At 37.1% G+C, this 22,452-nt stretch overlaps 1 protein-coding gene across 1 annotated transcript in view; it reads left to right on the top strand.

Moving 5' to 3' along the window:
* Nucleotides 1-685: 685 nt before the first annotated feature.
* Nucleotides 686-22,452, top strand: part of LCP2 (lymphocyte cytosolic protein 2) — a 51,755-nt gene continuing 29,988 nt past the window's right edge. Inside the window, exons 1-4 of the mRNA XM_081964595.1 lie at nt 686-1,040; nt 9,224-9,286; nt 9,754-9,800; nt 20,187-20,252. Of these exons, the coding sequence (XP_081820721.1) occupies nt 963-1,040; nt 9,224-9,286; nt 9,754-9,800; nt 20,187-20,252 (254 nt within the window). The 5' untranslated portion in view covers nt 686-962. The remainder of the gene's footprint in view (nt 1,041-9,223; nt 9,287-9,753; nt 9,801-20,186; nt 20,253-22,452) is intronic.

Here is a 22,452-nt window from a genome sequence, read left to right as displayed (position 1 = left end):
GATAAAAATTCAACACCAGATTCAATATCTGTTCAATATACTTGCGATGAAGTAAATAAAACACCATTAAAAACTGTTTAATAAAATACGTCACATAACGCGCAACAGATTAGCCTTCAACTATCAAAAAGGAGGACATGTAGGAGGACACTTTTCAAGGGAGGACAGAACTTACAAAAGAAGGACTGTCCTCCCTAAAGGAGGACGGTTGGTCACCTTAAGACTAGGCACATTCAGTGAATCAACATAATCTTTCAAATTATGCACTTGATCTTTGGCTATCTTTCAACTTTGCTAAAGAACTAGAGATATTTACAAACTGTCTTGTCATCCCAGAGCAGGATGGCTATATTCATTATAAGACAAGTGTCAAATTTTGAAATGCTATTTTACACATACAATAAATTTCATTCAAGTGATTCTGAGAGAGAAACAGAGGAAAACACATTTCCTATTATTATATGTGATTCCCCTCCTTTTTTCTTTTTTATCATGAATACAAAAAAATAAATCCCATTCTGCCTTTTCAATATGTTATCATGTTCTTTCTCACAAAGCCACTGACTCCCCCAGTTGTGTTGATCCCTAGCTTCTCATATTTGAGCAGAACAATGAAAATACATTACGTTATTTTCAGTCCCCTCTTTTGCCATAATGGAATTGAACCACCTTGTTTCCTTATTCATGCATTTAGATTCAGAAAAGGAAGTGGTGAAACTGAGCTGCTTGCTGACAGGTTTTCTGAGAAAGAGACTGTTCAGCTCATACCGGAAGCTTTGCTGTCTTCAGTTGCAGCACACTTCTAAGGAAAGCCCAAACCCAGGAGTTCAAATTATTTTAAATGAATTTTGTGGATCTGACGCATTTTTCCTGTCTCCGTTGCTGCTGAGGAGGTTTCCTACCTTGTGTCACAGCCGAAGATTAATATGTTTTGCTTCCTAACTAACTAACCAGAAACAGAAATGGATTTACGAAGCACACCCTATCGCTCCGAAGTGGCCCGCTGGTCGCCCAGTGACTTGGCTGACTACTTTAGGAGGGTAAGTTTCATTTTAATTGAATAGTATCATCTTTACCATTTCCAATTAGCATTCCCAATTTTCTTCATTGGAAAGCCTGAACTTCTTCGGTCTGTTTTCCTCGTATCCAGAAAATATATTTTTCTGTACATATATGTTTTTATGTAATTTTAGCTTTCCAAAGTGATCCTCCCTAAAGAGTTTCATATCTTTGCTTGCATCTAGGGAGAAATGGATTTATTTTATTTTATTTTATTATTTTATTTTAAATTTTATTTTATTTTATTTTATTATTATTTTATTTTATTTTATTATTTTATTAAATATTTTATTTTATTTTATTATTTTATTTTATTTTATTATTTTATTATTATTTTTTTATTTTTTTTTTGTTATTTGTTATATTCTCTCCACTTATTTGTAATAAGAGCTTGGAATTTTACCAGTTGGCAATAAAGTCATCTGGTTTCTCTGTAAAGTGTGAGTGAATGACTGCCCATTCCAGATTCAAGTTACGAGGGGCCAGGTTATTTACATCCAATATGTCTCATGATCTAAATCTATCTAGGCCTTGAAGGCAAGGCTAATTCTTTTTTTCCCCCTTGGCCTAAACATTCTTCAGAGGGGGGGGGGCAGCATTTCTGCCTCAAAGCAAAGCTTGGAGCTTAGCTGACACTTGATTTGGAGGGCCATGATTAAAGGCTTTAAAGCAACAGACACATTTCTCACCATTAATGCCTGGTGAGCATTTGGTTGTGCTTTCTAAAGTTCTCTGAGAAGGCTTCTTTTTCATAGCCTGGTGTTTTAGCTTTTTAACTATTGGGAGAACGATAAGAACCAAATTCCAAAGACAGTGGAGGATTAAACTCACTTTGCCCTAACCACTGACAAATTTTGGTGCTCCCCCCCCCTTTGTACATACTGTACATACTGTACAAATATTCATTAGTTTTTTTTCCTTTCTCAACTTTGTGGTGCCCCCTTTGGGCCTTAGTCTGCTTAATGGTTAATACACCATTGTGCAAAAAGTTATTGCTGTGCCAGGAAGAGGACACTCTTATGATCACACACTGGTGCCCTCGTGTAGCCAATGTGGAATGCAGCCTGCGTTTGCCATAAAATGCCATCTCCCCTTCCCCCAAATTGAATTACAGGGTGCATAGATTGTGTAATATATTACAAAGCCTTGAACATGATTTTTAGAGCCAACAGTGGGCAGCATTAAAAACAGTTTAATTCCAGAAATAGTTTGTAGTCTCATTAGGTTTCCTCCTATTTTTCCATCCTTTTCTGTTAATCACTCTCTGTTTAATACCATGTATGATAAGTGACAAGGTGCTATATAGACACCCCAAATAGTAACCCCGCAGTATTAGGGCCAATAGTTCAGGCTCAGCTTGATGTAGCTTTCAGGAGACATAGCGCTTCCTGTCTTGACTCCACTATGTGACTACGACAACTTAATTTATTTTTCCTACAACTCATAGCAATGTGCTTTCGCAGATGAATACCATGTTAGCAGTCAGAGAGAAGTTAAACCAAGTGGCAGACTTCATTAGAGTGGAGTGGAGACAGCAGGAGCACTGACAAATTACACTACCTTGGACTTACAGGTCTTCTAGCCTTGACAGATTCAATTAGTCTCTTTCAGCTTTATTATACCCCCAGGCAATAGTCAAGAATAAATCGAGCTCGAGAGACAACTTTGCAGTGGCCCAACAACAGAGTACAATTCTGTATAGTTCAAATGAATGTACAGATTAAGCCCTTTGTAAAACTTGAGGATGGATTCTTTGTTCTTCTTTTTTTTATTAATTGCTTTTGTGTTCTCCAGATATACCCTTCTTGCATTGCCTTTTGTGGTCTATACTGTTTTTACGGAAAAAAATCTCAGCAAACAACCAGCTTTTGCAGAAAATATCTGGTTTTGCACATTCTAGTTTTGCACAAAAGATTACATACAAAAGATTACACACAGCCATAAAATATTGTGTTTGCTGACAGAGCTTGATTTACATGCCCTCTGCATCTTAGAAGTCAAATTTATTTAATGTGGTTCTCCATTACAGTATGAGTTGACAATATTAATAGGTGATGGATCTTATCTTCCTTCTCTTACCTGTTTCTTTACCTGGAGATGGTGGCGATTGAACTTGGAAACTTCTGAAAATAGCATATGATCTATTAGCTTCTTCAAAGTGACCATATTTTCTTGGAAAACACAAAGGACAAATCTCAAAAGAGAACAAATATGAAAGTGGTTCATAAGCATAAAAAAATCAATTGTTTATGTTTATAACTTTGCCTTACAAAGGACAATCCAAGAGCAAGACCAATATTTTTTTTAAAAAGTGCACACATTTAAAACTCAGCTTTCTGAAATAAAGGACTGTTCTTTGTAATAAAGGATATCTGGTCACTTATCCCCAATACATCTAGGATTCAGACAAAAGTCTTGTATCGATGTTTGGTTGTTGTTGTTAGTTGCGAAGTCATGTCCAACCTATCGTGACCCCATGGACAACACTCCTCCAAGACTTCCTGTCCTCTACCATCCTCTGGAGTTCATTTAAGCTCATACCTACTGCTTCAGTGACTCCATCCAGCCACCTCATTCTCTGTCGTCCCCTTCTTCTTTTGCCCTCCATCAGGCTCTTCTCCAGTGAGTCCTTCCTTCTCATTAGGTAGCCAAAGTATTTGAGTTTCATCTTCAGAATCTGGCCTTCTAAAGAGCAGTCAGGGTTGATCTCTTCTAGGACTGACTGGTTTGATTATATTGCAATCCAAGGGATTGTACTTGATTCATTTGATTAATTAAATCAATGTTTACTAACGTTAAATCAATCAAATGAGCAGCTGGTGATTTGCTAATTTTCAAGACCTCCAGGTTTTCAGAAACAAGCTCTGTTATCATTTGCACTTGGCTGTTCCTCTGTTTTGAACAGATTCTTCTACAGTACTGTCTTCAGAAGAATTTAGGATGATTTCAACAACTTCCCCTTCTTTCCAGAATTCATAAATACTTATCTGATGAAAGAGCTTTATCTTTCTGTCAGTAAATACTGTAAATGTGATTCCAAAACCAAAACCAAAATTACACAGGCATTGACTATTCTATTTCTAGTGCTCTGTTACACTTTTTAAAGCACCAGTGAGTACTTCTTTTATGACAACACTGTCTTGCACTTCATAAACAAAAACTTTCCCCCATGTTTCTTAGGCCAATGGCTCTGCCTAGGTGGAGTGCTTTCCACATGTATAACTTCATGCATCTGGATTCTCACTCTCTTTGTTGTAGGAATGTGAAGTATGACTAGGAGCTTTGACTGCCAGATGGAGACTGATATAAGGAATTTATTTTTATGGATACGTGCTTTACTTTTTAGCAGAGTGGATTTCTAGAAATAGAGTTGTTTGTTGTGGGGTGAAAATCTAGTTCAAATATTTTTGAAAGTGGGTTGCCCGAATGTCACCCATGATAATTTAGCATCAGGGCAAATTAGGGACTGACCTTTTCAGCACACTGATGTTTAAAGCATTAGAGAATTCTGAACTAATCAGCAGTGGGTTGCTATGCAAAGTCCTATTCAACTTCTGGTCTTCATGCAGCTTTACTTGCCAGATTTTCAATTTAGTGGTTGATCATGCAATCAGCAATAGAATAGCATAAAATATTCTTTATTGGCCAAGTGTGATTGGACACACAAAGAATTTGTCTCTGGTGTATAAGCTCACAGCGTACATACAAGTAACAAAGTGATAGATCATATATCATAGGTCATAGTTACAACCATTGATCAAAAGATACTACAGCAAGTGATAAATTATAAGATAGCAATAGGAAAAGGCAGTAGGATAGATGAGAAAGATGAAAAGATGTGAAAGATGAGATGATAATAATAACAATATAGCCTTCTACATCGGTAAATATATTTAGGCCTAAGACAGTGCTGTGGGAATTAGGTGTTCAGCAGAGTGATGGCAGGGGGGGGGGAGAACTATCTTTGTGTCTAGTTGTTTTGACATGCAATGCCTTATAGAGATGGCCTGAGGGGAGAAGTTGAAACAATTTATATCCAGGATGAGAGGGGTCTTTAAATATTTTTTCAACCCTCTTTCTGGTCCATGCAGTGTAGAGATCATCAATGGAAGGCACGCTGGTTGCAATTGTTTTCTCTGCAGTCCTAATTATCTATAGCTAACTAACAATGTGGAAAGTTGTTGCAAACCCATCTTAGTATTTTCTTCTTGTGTCATTGTTTTCTCTAGTGCTAGATCATCTCTTGTATAACTGCAAAGAAGTAGTTTCCTTAGATGTCCTTTTCTTGGTAGTACTTTTCAGTACTTTTCAACTTGAGCAACATGTTTAGTCCTTACAGGCAGAGGTCAATTCAATCAATCTAATTGCCTTAAATTAAAATATAAAAGCTGTCTTCATAATAACTGTTTTGGATTACCAGCCTTTATCAAATTTACCAATTAGATAAGGGGTGTCAAACTGGTGGGCCGGATGGGTCATGCGCAGGCCACTCCCACCTAGTTCTGAGAATGGGGAAAACATCACAAAATGTCACCTGACGGAAACATGACGCAGCAAGTTTGACACCCATGAGTTAGATGAAGCTCTTTTGTGGATAGTATCAATGCTAATTGATTCCTGAATGATATTATTATTTAGAAATATCAAGCTATATATTATGTTTATATTTTCTAAAATAATTTTGAGGCCTAAACTTCCTGATTGACCTATGCCATACCTACCTTGCTACCTATGTTGGTCCTATATTTGACTTCTGACATGCGGGACTTCGCTTAGGCTTTTATTTTTATGGTAGTGTTGAGGACGCAAAAACCTTTCTACACTGTTCTTCAGGGTGAGATTGTGTAAGAATTATGCTTTAGTTACTACCTTGCTTGAGGGTGGGACTCTGATTTTGTATTGACAACTGTTGTATGTATTTATGATCACTAAGTAGGGAATCCATGAAGGGACACGGTGGTTCAATGACTAAGATGCTGAGCTTGTCGATCAGGAAGTCCGGCAGTTTGGCAGTTCAAATCCCTAGTACCATGTAACAGAGTGCACTCCTGTTACTTGCTTCTGCCAGCCTAGCAGTTCAAAAGCATGTAAAAATTCAAGTAGAAAAAATAGGAACCACCTTTGGTGGGAAGGTAACAAAAAAGGTGGTTCCTATTTTTTCTATTTGAATTCCGTCTGCCTTCGGTGTTTAGTCATGCTGGCCACATGACCACGGAGACGTCTTCAGACAACGCTGGCTCTTCGGCTTTGAAACGGAGATGAGCACTGCCCCCTTGAGTCAGGAACAACTAGCACATATGTGTGAAGGAAACCTTTACCTTTATCTTAAGTAGAGATCCATTTTATTCTTATGGCTAAGATGTATGCTTATTCTTCTGGAAGAAACAAGGATATAAGTGAGATGTTCTATGTTTTGGTTCAAGAAGAGAGATTTCAGTCAGTCAGGAAACTCTCATGAATTCAGTGCTCACTGTAATGAATATAATGTAACATGTATGAAATGTACTGAATTCATTAAAAAGTGAACTTAAATTTAGAAAAAAAAGAACTTTGTTTCCATCAGTGATGGATTTCAAAAAAATTTAGAACCTCTTCTGTAGGTGTGGCCTGCTTTGTACGAGTGACTTGCTGGCCATGTGACCGGGTGGGAGTGGCTTGCCAGACATGTGACCGAGTGGGAGGGGCTTGGCAGTCATGTGACTGGGTGGACATGGCCAACTTGTAAAATGTGGTGAAATTAACAACGCTCTTGCTTAGCAACCAAAATGTTGGCTCAGAAACTCTGGCATTTGAAGCACGCAAGTCTGAAAGCTGTCAAGTTACAAGACCCTTGCACTCTTAACCCTTTAGAAAAAAAAAAAAACTCCAGGAGTGTTCAAACTTGACAGCTTTAAGACTTGTGGACTTCAACTTCCAGAATTCCTCCTCCAGTCATGTTGGCTGAGAAACTCTGGCATTGAAGTGTGCAAGTCTTAAAGGTGTCAAGTTACAAGACCCTTTCACCCCTAACCCTTTAGAAAAAAACCCTCAGGGATGTTCAAACTTGACAGCTTTAAGACTTTAAGGTTTAGACAGTACTCTTAGAGGTGGGTGGGGCGATTGTTGAGCCAGCCAATCAGTGAGTGGTGGGCGGGGCAAGTGTTTTGCGGACGGGCGGGTGGAGGAAGCTGGAACCGGTTCTAAATGGCATGGTATATTTGTGGAACCTCTTCTATAGAAGAGGTTAGAACTGTCAGGAACCCACCCCTGGTTTCCATGTCTTGGTTTATTCACTGTTTGTCTGAGCTTCCCGTCCACTCTTAACATATCCAATTAAGATAATGAGAACAAAAGTTCTTCAAAATTTAAGAGAGGGATTTTTACCCTAGCAAGCCCTTTCTTAACCACATTGTTTCAATTAAAAGCATCATCCAGCAGTTCCTGCTGGTAGAATAATTTTTTGTGGTTAAATGTCAATCTCTTGATGCATGTGCAAAACACTCTTTTTGCTCGTGGGATTCCTGGAGAAAGCTTTAAGACACCGTAAAGTATTATACTTCTAGTTATTTCTTCACTTTAGTGAAAAGAATTGTGTTGCCTCTATAGTGTGACACACCTCCTCAGGTTGAAATCACAGCCACTAGCAATGGTCTTCCGCACCCAGATTTGCTTTTGGGTGGTTAGATAATGGCTATGCACAGGGGAAAACATTAAAAATATTATCAATATTTGTAAACTTTTGGCATCAAACTCTGGATAGTATACAGCAAGGAAAACAAGACGACACAAACTAAACAAAATTACAATATGAATTGTATACCAATTAATATAATGAATTCCACTATTACTCAAAGTCAAAGGCATATCAGAATAGGACAGTTTTTAATTGCCTTAGGGAGAACCGGGAAACATGGGGCAATTGCTAGCTAAGGAATTCTGGGAGTTGAAGTCTACACATTAAAGTTGCTGAGTTGAAAAATACTGCTTTAGAGATATTACTGAAAAAAACTGGCTTCCTGGGCCACATTGGGTATACCTCTTAAAGGGATAGTAAGTTCATCCAGCCCTCACTAGATATTCGGACATGATGGGTAAACTCATTTATATGAAAAGTGGTAGGTTCCTGATATATCTGAGTGTTATGTCATTTGCAACTTTATAAGTGATACTTTAATAACTCTGCAGTAGCAAGCTGGCCACGACAGTGGTGTAGCAGTTGTATTTTGTATCAGCTGTGAGTTGTCTCCAAAGCAGAGGTGGGTTGCTCCCAGTTTGGTTCGGATTGGGCGAAGTGATAGTGGCAGTGATGGGAGGCTCTGCAGAGTCGCCCGGATGCTTCTGTGCATGCAGAAGCTTCACGCATGTGCGAGAGTGTGAGAGCAAACCGGTAGTAAAAATTTTGGAAACCCACCACTGCTTCAAAGGCAGATCCACATAGAATGCCTTGCAGTAATCCAGATGTGTACTAATCAAGGTGGAAGTTACCTTTGTTGGAGCATCTTAACTGAACATTAGCCAAAGCTGGGCAAAAGCCTTCTTCCACCTGATCTTTTAGAAGAAAACAAACCAATCAAATAGAAAAGCAAATACATTAATAGGGGATTTCTAAGGTTATGAAACTGTACAAGGTGTGAAGCCGTACAGAAGACACATTTCACTGAACTGCTACTTAAATGGCAATTAAAAAAAATCTTACAGCACTCTTCTAACTGTGAGTAGTTACAATCTTAGAGCTAAAATTACATGATATCTTCTGCAATTGAAGTTTCTTTTTTTAAAAATAAAAACACTGTTAAAAAATCAGGCTAGATCTGCATTTGAAGACTCTGAAAAATTGTCTCTTTAGCCTTTCAATTCATGATGATGAAACAATCTTGAATACTACACCTGACTGCTATCATTATAGAAACAATTCTGGAGTCGTAACTCCCACTCAAGTTAGTGTTATTTCTGAAGAAATATGTCTAATTTTTGGCCATCAATCAGTTATGCTTTATTCAGACAGTTTACATCTGGTTATAAATATGCTTGTAATTATTAACAGTACAAGCCTAACAATACAAAATTGTGCATAACTTCTGAATTTGATGGGATTTACTCCCCAAAAATATGAGTAGAGGATGGCAGGTTAAAAATGATTTTTACAAGGGCTCTTATCATTAATAAAGTTTATTTTCATTTACAGTTAAACTTCAAGGATTGTGAGAAAGTTGTGAGGAAACTTAACATAACTGGACAAAGATTTCTGGTAAGTTTTTCAATACTTTCATAGATTTACAGAATATAGAGTTGGAATTAAACATAAGGATTATTTAATCCAATTTTCTAGAAAGTCCCTTTTTGGGAGAGGGGGCGGTTTAGAAATCCAAGAAATAAATAAATAAATAAACACCATTTAAACCTTGCTACAATTTTCAGAAAGATATGCCAAAAGATCTAAATTTTTTGGGTATGCAATCAATTAATCAATTAATCAATCAATCAATCATTATTGATGGATAATAAGTAAACTAATAAAAACAAAGAGTTATCAGTGATTAATTAGGAAAGAAGATGAAGGAATGAGGAAACAGCATGTCTCGCAAGTTACATTTAAGCAAATATCACTCTCATGTGACCATTGCAATTCTATTTTTATTTTATAATAAGCATCCTCAGTAAACAAAATGATGGCACGTGCCTAATTATAGCATGCTGCTTTTTTTTTTGTTTCAGAACATGTCTGAAAATGATATTCAGAAGTTTCCAAAGCTAAAAGTTCCGTAAGTAAATCACAAGCATTTTAAAATCTGATTCTGTCACCAGTAAGTTGATGCTAAATATGTGGAAAAGAAAACCATCACAATCTAATTAAAAGGAAAACTAATTCCTTGAATATAGGGGTGCAGTGGCTCAGTGGTTGAAACACTGAGCTTGTTCATCAGAAAAGGTTGACAGTTCAATGGTTCAAATTCCTAGCACCGCTTAATGGGGTGAGCTCCTGTTACTTGTTCCAGCTTCTGCCAACCTAGCAATTTGAAAGCACATAAAACAATTCAAGTAGAAAAATAGGAATCACCTTTAGTGGGAAGGTAAGAGCATTCTTTGCATCTTCGGCATTTAGTCATGTCAGCCACATGACCACAGAGACATCTTTGGTCAACACTGGCTGTTCAGCTTTGAAACAGAGATGAACACTGCCCCTAGAGTTTGGAATGACTAGCGCATATATGCGAGGGGAACCTTTACCTTTACCTTAATTCCTTGAACTGGACTCACTAGAGAAGAACCTAATGCTGGGAAAGATTGAGGGCAAAAGAAGAAGGGGACGACAGACAATGAGGTGGCTAGATGGAGTCACTGAAGCAGTCGGTGTGAGCTTAAATGGGCTCCAGATGGTGGTAGAGGACAGGAAGGCCTGGAGGAACGTTGTCCATGGGGTTGCAATGGGTCGGACACAACTTCGCAACTAACAACAACAACAATACCTTGAATACAAGTTCTGCTTATGCTCACTAGAGGCTTCCCTCTCCCACTCCCTGGCTCAAAATGTCTTGCCCTGGATCATATAAAATTAATTTCCTTTCCGTGATAATATAAACATGAGGGCAGAAACCTATTTCTGAAAGAAATACAGCATTGGCCCAAACAGGAAATACTACTGGAATCTACTTAAGGAATAGATACAACCAATACGACTTTTTCTAATTTAAACAACTTGGTCAGAATACAAACTGAGTTTATTTCTTTATAAATAAGTATACCTAAAGTAAAGAACTTGGGTAGAATCTAAGTTGTGTTGGATTTAGATTTCATTCAAATCGGTAAGAATAAGTCACGGCCACTTTTTTGTCCAAATTATTATGGGACCATAAAGAAGTTGAATTAGGTGCCATTGATGCCATTATCATTTTTTAACACTTATTATAGAATTAAATGTAGAAAGGAATAGAAATAATGATATTATTTTTTATAGCTAACTATAGTATCATTTTTTCTTCCTTATATAAAGCTGGTCATAAATCTCCAATTTCAATTATATTGCAAGAAATGTCAGGAACATCTAAGACTTTCACAATTTTTTTTTTACTTTTCACATCAGGAAAGGAGAGAGATGTATGGAGAGCAATCAATTGTGTTGGTATAAACTAGATTTACTGATGCTTCCTTTTCTTATCTGCTTCCTTCAATGGTTTTGTTTACTACTTCTTTCTTCAGTGTTATGTATAACACCACTTATTACCCCAAAAGGGAGCAACATGTTTGAATTTGTAAGAATGCATCTCTGAAATTTAATTGTTGTCAAACAAAAAACGTTCATTCCTGTCTTCTATGGTAGGCAATTGGTATGAATATATAAATTACATAATCCATTGATATTTTGACTCACAGGCTTATGGGTTTTTTTTTAAAAAAAAACCTAAATCATTCTGACACTATTATAGTCCTTCTTTAATTGCTTTAGAAGTGATATAGTTGTACTGAAGTTCTACTACATGCATTTTTAAAACCTAAATTATTGCTCTGGGATCTTTGCAAATGCATGCAACAATTTATTGAAGTTGTTTCGGTACATTTAGGAAATATAAATAATATTCTGGTACAAATGCAACACTCTGTAGAATTCCAATTTCTGAAATATGTCATAATTGTTCCTGGCTGCTCCAAATATATCCCAGAACTTTTCAGGCATCCTAGGCAGAACCCTTCTGGGTGAGAATTGTGAAATATTAATATCAAAATATATTGAGGGAGTGCTGTAGTATAAAAAAGCTTGCTTGATCTTTTCTGCAATATTTTGATATGGTTTTTCGTTTCAGTAGCATGTGTTTTCCTGTCTCGGCTTTAGTATCCAAAATAGCTTCAAGATCACATGTTTTACAACACACAATATCACCTTTTTTATTACCACCCACATAGTAGTTCTTCAGTTTTTTCCCCCATTTATAGTTCTTTTGCTTTTTTTCTCCACCATCTCGACAATAGCAATGTTAAGAGTAGGAGGAAGAATGTTGGTCTCGTAATTGAGAAAGAATTACTGTTTTTCATAGGCCTTATACAGGAATTATTCAGACTGACCAACCAGAGGCTCAGATTGCTTTGGATAATGAAAAAAAAAAGCACCAAGAAAGTTTTGTTGGTGTCTGCCTAAAATTGAAAACATAGCACTTGAGTCCTGAGAGTCATACTTGTGCCACAAATATTCTGTGGGATTTTATTAACATGCATGAACTAAGTCCAAGAGAAAAGAGAGGAGACTTATAAGAACCCTGTTTATTGCATGAGGTTTGGAACCCCTGTGCGTACATGGCATGGCCTAAATCATGTGAACTCATGTTGCATTGTGGTCACTGTTTCTTCTGTAATTGTGTTCTGCATTATTCCGGCAGATTTCCAAACACAGAAAATACTTTGCAAGTGCAAAAGAGTGCATTGTGTGTGGCCTTAACAAATAGTGTTGTTGTTGCTCATTCAGGTTGCTTTATTTGCTTAAGAAAAAAAAAAGAGTCCCAAACCAATTGCCACTTAGGATTTTTGTTTACTGTTCATGAGATTTGTTGAAATATATCTGATGCTATTGACATCTCTTCTAAATTTAGTTTTATTGCTTTTTCTACAAGCAGAAGTTTCAGAAAACATCTTTAATGTTTGCTTCCACTATTTGTTAGCAGGTTTTTTTTAATATTGTTTAAGTTATTATCCCCTTGGTCGATTTTACATGTGTGGCTAATACACAACATATACCTATCTCATACTGCTCCATTAATTTTAAATACCTAAAGATAAGAGCTCTGAAAATGTTTTTAAATTTTATTCAGTTGGAACACAGAACATTCAAATGTTCTTATCTTTCACTTTATTGCACATTACCATGCATCTGTCCACCCATCCATCCACTTACAGGTTTGTCAAGACCAATGAGTATAAATTTGTGGATATAAACTCCATATCACACAAGAAAAATAGACAAGATAATAAAAAGCAACGAGAGTCATATACAATTCCAAGCAAATTTTATTATCTGATTTACCATATCCATTCATTCACATCTTATATATACATGTAGTGGCTGAATTAATCCATTGTACTAAGCCAGTAATATGGTTTGTTTTGTTTTTGTTTAAACTTTATATAACTCTTGTAATTTATCAGTTGTGATTTGTGACACAGAGCTATAATTCAGCTTTGGATTACTTAACAGACCATGGTTTAAACAAAATATGTGCTAATACTATATGTGGAGCCAGCATCCTTCCTTCCCTTTCTTAAATGTTTATATGAATACACATGTGTCAGGAGACTTATGCTATATTGCTTATGTGCCATTAAGTCAATGTTGACTCTTAGTGACCACATGGATGGATTTTCTCCAGGGTATTAGATCATCCAACGTGGAATCTAACCACCTTGCTGCTGGTTGTACCTTTTCTTTTTCATGTCACCCTTCTTGGCATTATGAACATCTCTAGAGAGTTACGTCTTTGCATAATGTATCAAACATATAATAAATTCAGCCTGGTCATTGCATGTCAAATTAGAACTCTGAATTGATTTGTGCTATGATATATTTGCTTGGTTTCAGGAGTCTTCTTCAACACCAACGTTCAAAAGCAATCAGAATTCTTTCTATTTTACAGTTTCAATTTTCAATTCCATAAAGTTTCACAGAAAAAACATTGTTTGCATGATTCTGATCTTTGTTGGTAAAAACACATCCCAGATCTGAATATCTTTTTCAACGTCTTTATCACGATTCTACCAAATGCTGATATGTGGCTTTTTAAACAATTTCCAGTTCCTTTAATTTTCCATGATTCTAAAGGCAAATACTATTCAATATTTCAGTATCTTGATTATCAATTTTAAGGCTGGTTGCTATATATACATACATATTATCAGCCATTCTTTTTTCAATCAAAATAACAGAGACTCAAAATTGTTTTAAGTTAAAAAAAAATACCATTTGCTATAAAGAAACTATTCAGAAGAGGAAAGTTCGTGTTTCAAGTAGCCTTGAAAAGCCTTGGAGTTGAGTGTTCATTAAGTTGAGTTCAACAGCTTTTGTCGTCTTAGACACATCCTTGTAGTTTTCTTGCAAAAGTAGGGTTGTTTTCCAACTTCATTGTTTTGCCTCCAATCCTGAAGTTCTCTATGATCTCCTGTCCCAGTATTAATCACTGTTCCTACTTAGTTCCCAAGCCCAGGTGAGCCTATTGTTGTTGACTTAGGATGTCTTGGTTTCTCTACTGGTAAACTGCTAAATCGCTGGATGGATGGCAACCACTAGACAGATGTTTCTCCCTGCTTCTCTTAGGAAATGAAGTTCCAAAGTCAGGCTATCTGGAGGGCAGGAAAACAAGTAATTGCAAGGTCTGGAAGCATGGACAGCTGAGTAGTTACTAATCCAAGAGGCAGAATCTGAAATTTCTGTGCCTAGGGGAAGCCAGGTGACATCAGCCTGCCCCATTAGATCTCACAAAGAAGGCATGCTATGGGTACCATTAACTAAGGGACCTAAATTTGCAGAAGACATGCCTTCTTTGCTGTGGTGCCTGTCTTATAGAACTTTCTTTCCTCTGAAACTATACTGGTCCCATCGCTTTTGATTTTTCAAAAGACTGGGTATGCTGCTAGGGCTGGACTTCTCAGGAATCAGAGATTCGTCTTGATGGCTCCATGGCTGATGAGGTCATTTTTAAAATCCTCCCTTAAGTACTTTTTATGATGTTTATTACTACGGCTTTTTATCTTTTTATTTGTTTTTACAATGGCTGTTTCATTAATTTTTATGTGCCAAGTTGCCTTACAGCAGTACTGTAAGTTATAGCATAGTTAGGATGTAAACACTTACGCCTTTGTTTCCTTATCCTCGCTCTTTCCCCCCATACCAAGATCCGCAGACATACAAAAAGAAAGGAAGTAGAGAATAGAGGAACTGGAGGAAGCAAGAGAAACTTCTCCATTGAGCATTTCTGTTTTAGTGTGTTTTTTACTTCGGAATGTTAAGTGAATTCCCTCTAGTTTAAATCTGCTGATTCTAAAATTTTGTCAGATCGTGCTTTTAATTAGCATTGGTGAAGAATCATATTCTATGTGCAGTTTTCAAGTTTGAATATTAAAGTTCTGAGGAAAAGCTGCTGAACTGTTCAAAAAGCATAGTGGGCTCTTTCATTAGACCATTGAAGCCTATCCAGCCACTCCAAAAATTCAAAGAACCTCTGCTTGGATTCAGTAAGTGGTTGATCCTGGTAGCTTCCTCACCAGGGATTTATATCAATTTACAACTTCATGCAGCCATTGCTGTGGTGCTATCAAGTATACCTTGATCAATAGTGATTTATGAAATGTGACCTATGGGGGGGGGGGAATCTCTTATCATTTGCTTTTTATATTGTTTGTGTGTTTACTTACTTGATTTATATAGCCACCCACCTCACTTTTATATGACACCAGATGGCTTACAATAAAACAAATAAAAACATAAAACACATAACATAAAACAACATACTGTAAAAACACATAGAAGCTGGGCATAATATAAGCTATCATGTTATAAATCTCCTAGATTTTCCCCCTTAGGGCAAAAGAGATGTCGAAAAATGGAATGAGAGTTAGTGGGAAAAGAACATGGCCACTATTTATCATGCTAGAGGAGAGATTAGAGATTGCTTCTCTCTCACTGGAAAATATCCTTGGCTGATCAGTTTTTTTTCAGAATCAGGAAAAGCAAAAGCACATCTCCCTCCTTTGCTATTCTTCTGATATAAACCCTTGATTTGGATAACCCCACGTGACTCTAACAGAGGTAACTTTCGAAAATTGTTGCTTCTCATCAGTCTCTCCAATCTCAAAAATCTTTTAGCTTTTTAAAAAGCCTCAGTGAGGCCAAGTGACTTTTGCAAGGCAGGAAATACAAGTAGAAACAACACAGGTTTTTTTTTTCATAACCACATTGTCTTGCTGATCGGGCAAAGGCCCAATAATGTGAATTCTACATTACCTGACTTTTGTTTGAAATGCTGTTGGATGGTGGCTTTCTCTCAGGTAAGAACAGAAAAGAGTGAGATTGCCAATCCGGTAAGAACATGCAACAGGATGCAGTGGGCGTGCAGGTTTTTGTTTTAATTCCCTCTCTCCCTCTGCTCTTTTGTGGCTTGTTTGTTTGTTAGTCATCTAGCCTCAAAGTTCATTCAGCCTTTTCTTATTGCTAGTAGGAGACTGTTTTCCATTGCCATCTTTCCATATGGTTCTTCTTCCATATGGTTCTTCTATCTTCCAGTACTGCTATGATCACAGTATCCCCATCATGTGACCAAAACTGGACAAAGTACTCCAAAGTTTTACCAAAGCAGTATAAAGAGATACTAACACTTTGTGTGATATTGATACCCTGATTCTGTTGATGCAGCCTAGGACTGCTATGGCATTTTTGGCAGCTGCAACACACTGTTGGCTCATGCTTAAGTGATTGTGTACTAGAACTTCTAGATCCTCTCACAGTTACTGCAGTTCTATACCTGTGCCTTTTTCTTTTTTGCTTAAGTGTAAAACCTTAAGTTCTCACTACTGAATTTAGTTGGATAGGGCCCAGTGATCAAGTCTGTTAAGATTCTTCTGGATCTTGACCCTATGTTCTAAAGTGTTAGCTATTCCCCCCAGATTCGTGTCATCTGCAAATTTGATGACTTCTCTTTCTATCCCTTCATATGAATCATTTATGGAGATGGATGGATGAATGGATGGATGGATGGATGGATCAATCAATCAATCAATCAATCAATCAATCAATCAATCAATGCCAAGCCACAGTATAAAACTCATTTTGCTGTTTTTAATTTGCATTGCTAATGCTGCATTTGTATTGCTTTTTTCCCTCTGCATTTTGAACAGGATTGCTTCTTTCCCCAACTGAAAATTCTAGAATTGGTTGTGTTGTTGTTATATGTGGTATTAGCCTAAAATGATTTGAATCCTTGGATGTTGAGTTCTTTTTGTTGACTGATATGATTTGGGAGGGGGGAGGAGTTGGGTGTGTGGTATGGGCAATTGTGTGTACTCACCAAGACTGAATTATGCAATCCTTTAGATGACTTGATTTTGAATTCTGAATACATGTAGTACATTGATCGGGCTGAAGAGAGTAAGGGACAAGACTGTTTTCTTCTTTTAGTCATCTAAACTTCAATATAGTTGTGTCAATCTACTGCTGAGGATTTTCTGCAAATGTGCCTTACTGTTTTTTTCCACTACTGTTTTAAACCATGATAAGACCTTTGTCTAATATAACAGAGATAAATAGATGGATATATATACAATAATACAATAGTAGAGTTGGAAGGGACCTTGGAGGTCTTCTAGTCCAACCCCCTGCCTAGGCAGGAAGCCCTATACCGTTTCAGACAAATATAATGGTCTTGGTGTACAAGATTTCATCCAACATATGATGGAACCTTTGATCAAAACCATATGGAATGAAAGAGAGCAATGAAGTGATGTGTGAGTTAGAGAGCCAATTTTTGAACTTCAAATGAAGTTCTGACAGGGAATGTTGTATTTTTCTCTGTAAATGCCCAAGGGTAGATCATTAATTCAGGCTTGGGGAAGGAAGCTTTGTGATGGTTTAAATCCATATAGTCATATGGGTACTTTGGCAGGATGAATAGTTTATGAATCCCTTATTTATCAAGTCTTGCAGAAGTTGCTCGATTTCTCTTTTTGAAGGTCTGAATCTAGATTGCTAGCAAAAGTTAGCTTGAAAAGCTACAGCAACATGTATTTTCCAGGTTGCAAAATCAATAAGCTAAAGGATCTCCCAATAAAATCCAGTTTAAGACAATAATTAAGTTGATAAATGCAAACACTTGTCATAAAAAAAATTAGCCCAGTTACAAATCCCTCTACTTGGGCTATTTCTACATGAATATGTAGAAAATAAGTCTATTTTCTGGAGTCTAACTCAAGAGGTAAGTGGCACTGAACTACAAGGGTAAGAAGTTGTTTATTCTTCATGTAAATCTCCTAAGCATTAAGGATTTTTTTTAAAGTGTGAAATATGCTGCAGTGGTAAAAACTGAACTATATAGATAACCTTTGTTGTTGTTGTTTTTTACTGTGGGCACACTGACACACATTAAAAATGAAATTCTGTTGCCTACTCTCAAAAGTGTACACATACATAACACATATATACACATGCTACGCACACAGACACAGACAGACAGACAGACACAAACACACACACACACATATATATACAACACATAGACACAGATACACACACAGACACACACACACACACACACACACATGCATACATACACCCATACACCTATATATCTATATATCTATCCATGTATCCATATATCCATATATCTATATCTTTACCTATATCTCTCTCTATCCATCCATCCACCCACCCACCCTATATCTATCTATCTATCTATCTATCTATCTATCTATCTATCTATCTATCTATCTATCTATCTATCTATCTAATCTATCTACACAGTAATCACTTCCCATCTTGAATACATGTCAGAAAGAGGAAGCTTGAGAGGTTATAAGGCTATAAACAATAATTTCTTGACCCGTCATGTTGCAATTACACTGCATGCATAAATGTAAATGTATAGTTCTGCATTTATGACCATTTTATAAACCATCAACAAGCTAAAAGGAAAAGAAAACACTGAAAGAGCAATTTGGTCTTACCAGTTCCTTCTTTATAAACATAATTTTTAATTTAATTTAAAAGATTACTTAATGCATGCATTTGACTAACCTTCTTCCTATGCAAAAATAACATTAACCCAAAATCTGAGAGGTTTCTTTTAAAGGTGACAGTGGTTTTTGAAATAGTAATTAGTTTAATGGACAGGAAAAGAAACTTCTAAAAGCTCAGTTTCACATATACAGTAGATATAGATATACTGTAAAAGTTAGTGAGAAGGTAAGAGGGCTGACCTTTAAACTGCCTCTGCCTCGTTTTATTTGACACAATTTAATTTAATTTAATGGAGATTGAAAGCTTACCAACTAATTCCAACTATAGATCCTTGCTTGTGACTCTCTTCTGAATTCTGAACTGAATAATTTGCAGCGTATGGGACATTAACCTACAGAGGAGTTACTTGCTAAATCTAACCTCACTCTGCAGATTGCCTTGGATGAAGCCAGGGCGTCTGAATCAGCTGTCAAACCTACTGAGACTCTTCAGTGCCAAAGCACTCCACAAGACACGTGAAAGAGTACACGCGTACATCGTGAGGCTACAGAGCCTGAGAGCTCAGAAGGCAAAGAAGATGACAGCTGTCGCATGCGCAGTAGCTGCATCTCCCGCCTTGCACTAGCAACCTGCCAGCACTGCGAGCAAAAGGGGCACATCGCCAAGGTGTGCCAGAGTGAATTCCCTTTCACTGCCTGGCAGCCTAGAAGCGCACCAAACCACCAGCAGAGGCCCAGCCAAGGGGCCTGGCAGAAGCCACCATGGCACTCAGAGGGCAACAATAGAATCACCTACCACACATCAATCGGCCAAGTCTGTACCAGGCGACCAAAAAAGCTGAAGGTCACAGTCCTCATCAAGGACTTTCCATGTGAGATGGAGATCGATACCGGGTCATCGCTGACCATTATACCATGGTCTACCCTAAAGCAGGCTATCCCTAAGCAAATATGCCTTGCTTCATAGAAACCATGTATGATTACATGGAACTTTTATGTGTTTATTATTTACTTTTGTTTGTTTTCTTTCCTTCTTATTGCATTAAAGCCTTAAGCTTGCCATACTAATTAGTATTATAATTGCATGATATGTATATGGTTTAAAATTTAATATAATACATTACAATACAATATAATACTTTGACTCTTTTGCTAGAACTCATGTAATCTTTCTGTTCAATATATATATATATATATATATATATATATATATATATATATATATATATATATATATATATATATATATATATATATATATATATATATATATATATATATATATATATATATATATAAATGGAATAAATCCAGCTGATGTTGAGCTAGATACTGGTAGCTCAACATCAGCTAGTATAGTATACTAAACCACATTTAACATACTATATTCAGTTTAATATAACGATCGTTATATTAATAGCTCCTTGTTTCTTTTCTCATTTCAGCATTCTAAGCAAGTTAAGTCAGGAAATAAACCGCCATGAAGAGAAAAGAAGCATCTTTCCGAAAAGGTAGGAACAGTTTAGTACGTTTCTGTTGTAACAATAGTAAATGAAAACTTTCCGATGCCATTACTTGCTGCCATTAGAGGGCAGGAGAGGATGCAAATCCAGCTGTTAGGATGAATGGAACCGCTCTCAATTGTGTTCGCTTGATGCAGTATTAATTGCCAAACCACAACAAGGAAGGAATAGCAAAAGCAAACTTAGTTCAGCCCAAATCATCCAGCATGGATCAAGCAATTGAATTTTAAAACTCAATATGAGTGGCATTAACATATTGCAACAGACTACATTTTATTAAACACCAGCAGAAACTATTATGTTAATGAGTGTATGACTTGGCACTTACCTTCTCTTGAATAGATGCTGGGTTTTTTCACCCAATTCAGCTGTGCAACTATTGCTGATAGGGACAAATTACCAGGAGTTTCATTCTTGGTTAGCACACTGAATTAGTTAATCTGAAAGTGTCTCTGAAAGGCTTTAATATTTTCAGTTTCACCAGCAGATTCCAAAACCAGTTCCTAAAACAGAAACTTGATACCTTCTTCATCTTCAGTGGGGACAGCCTTCCTTTCCAATCTAATTGTCATTTCTACCATTTTTGGCCTGATGCCTTGCCCACATCCTGCCATCAAAAGCTAGATGGGAAGGGGAGCCAATGGGCAATAAACCTGTATTGGGAAATGGGGGGAAATAAGGAGGGGGGATTGACATTAGGAGAAAGATCAGAGATGTACAGAACCAGTTTGTGCCAGTCTTCAAGTCCATGACACCTGAGCAGCCTGGGAATGGAATGTGGATTGCTCTAACATTCAAGTGATTCTCACAACACCTATGCGGCTTGCCATTGGCCAAACTTGTCAAAGAGGAAGGCCTGGGTTGGGTGGTGGTGGTGGAATATATAATCCTTTGCATCAGAACATTAGTTCTAGCCTGACTTTACTGCAGCCAGCAATCTTTAGTAAAAGAACCTATCAATTCAACCAAGTGGAGTTGAGGGTCTTTCTTTCCTAAGGGAGCTTACCGAGGCAGGTCTGACACTATATGTAACTGTACTTGAGAAGGCTCACTTATGAACTATTTTCATCTGTGAATTTATTTTACAAGAGATTAGATTATTTTTCTTACAGAAGCAGGAAGTAGGCATTGAAAGTCAGTGACATACTTCTTTGCAAAATGTAATGCAACAACACTGCTTATGAGTATTTTTGGCCTCTGCAATCAGCACCCAAGGAGTGAAATGAAGTGTTAGGGAGTTTCACAATCTAGTGTTGTCATGTCATATATTTTATTGTTAATTAGTAGATCTTCTTTCAAGGGCAAAGGACTTAAGGCATAAATAATATGGCCCTCCATTTGCAGCAACCCATTCTGACTCTAGTGTTGAGCACATTTCTTGAAATAAGTATCATTAATTTCAGTGCCTCGGGCTTTTAGTCTCATTAGCTTCACAGCTGACTCAAATGGTTTCCACTAAAAAGGCAGCAAATAAACTTCTCTTTAAAGGAAGCTCAGCTTGTGAGAGTGTTTTTTTAAGCATCTGAATACTTAGTCTGAGAAGAGACAAAAACTGCACAAATACCTGAACAATATATCTGCACATAGCAAAACTTGTACAGCTGACTGGATGTAAGAGGGTGTATCCACAAAGGCACACACTATTTAGGAGTGTTTAGAATGGGTTGTGCTGGCAAAAGCTGGAAAAGATACCCTTTTTTTAAAATGCAAAGAAAGAGAGATGGAACTGCCCTTTGGCCAGGGCTGGATTGGGAACAATGTCACATATTCATATCCTCCATAAATGGTAAGCCAGAGCAATCAGGACATTGGAATTAACTCGGGGGTGAAATTCAGTAGGTTCTGACAAATTCTGGAGAACAAGTAGCAGAAATTTTGAGTAGTTTGGAGAACTGGCAAATACCATCTCTGGCTGGTCCCAGAGTGGGATGGGAATGGAGATTTTGCAATATCCTTCCCCTGGAGTGGTGTGGGAATGGGGATTTTGCAGTATCCTTCCCTTGCCACACCTACCAAGCCATGCCCACAGAACCAGTAGTAAAAAAAATGTGAATTTCACCACTGAATTAACCTGTCAGGTGCAAGCAAACAGAACTGCTCATGAATTGTCTCAAGCAGACACTTTATTGTTAGGCAAGTACGTTACAAGAATTTCACCAGACTGAGTGCATTCCCTTAGGAATAGCAA

The sequence above is a fragment of the Natrix helvetica genome (genome assembly GCF_964273705.1).
Source record: "Natrix helvetica genome assembly, chromosome: 1".
Taxonomy (NCBI): domain Eukaryota; kingdom Metazoa; phylum Chordata; class Lepidosauria; order Squamata; family Natricidae; genus Natrix; species Natrix helvetica.
Note: the sequence above shows the minus strand (reverse complement) of the source record. Positions and strands in the feature narration are given on the sequence as shown.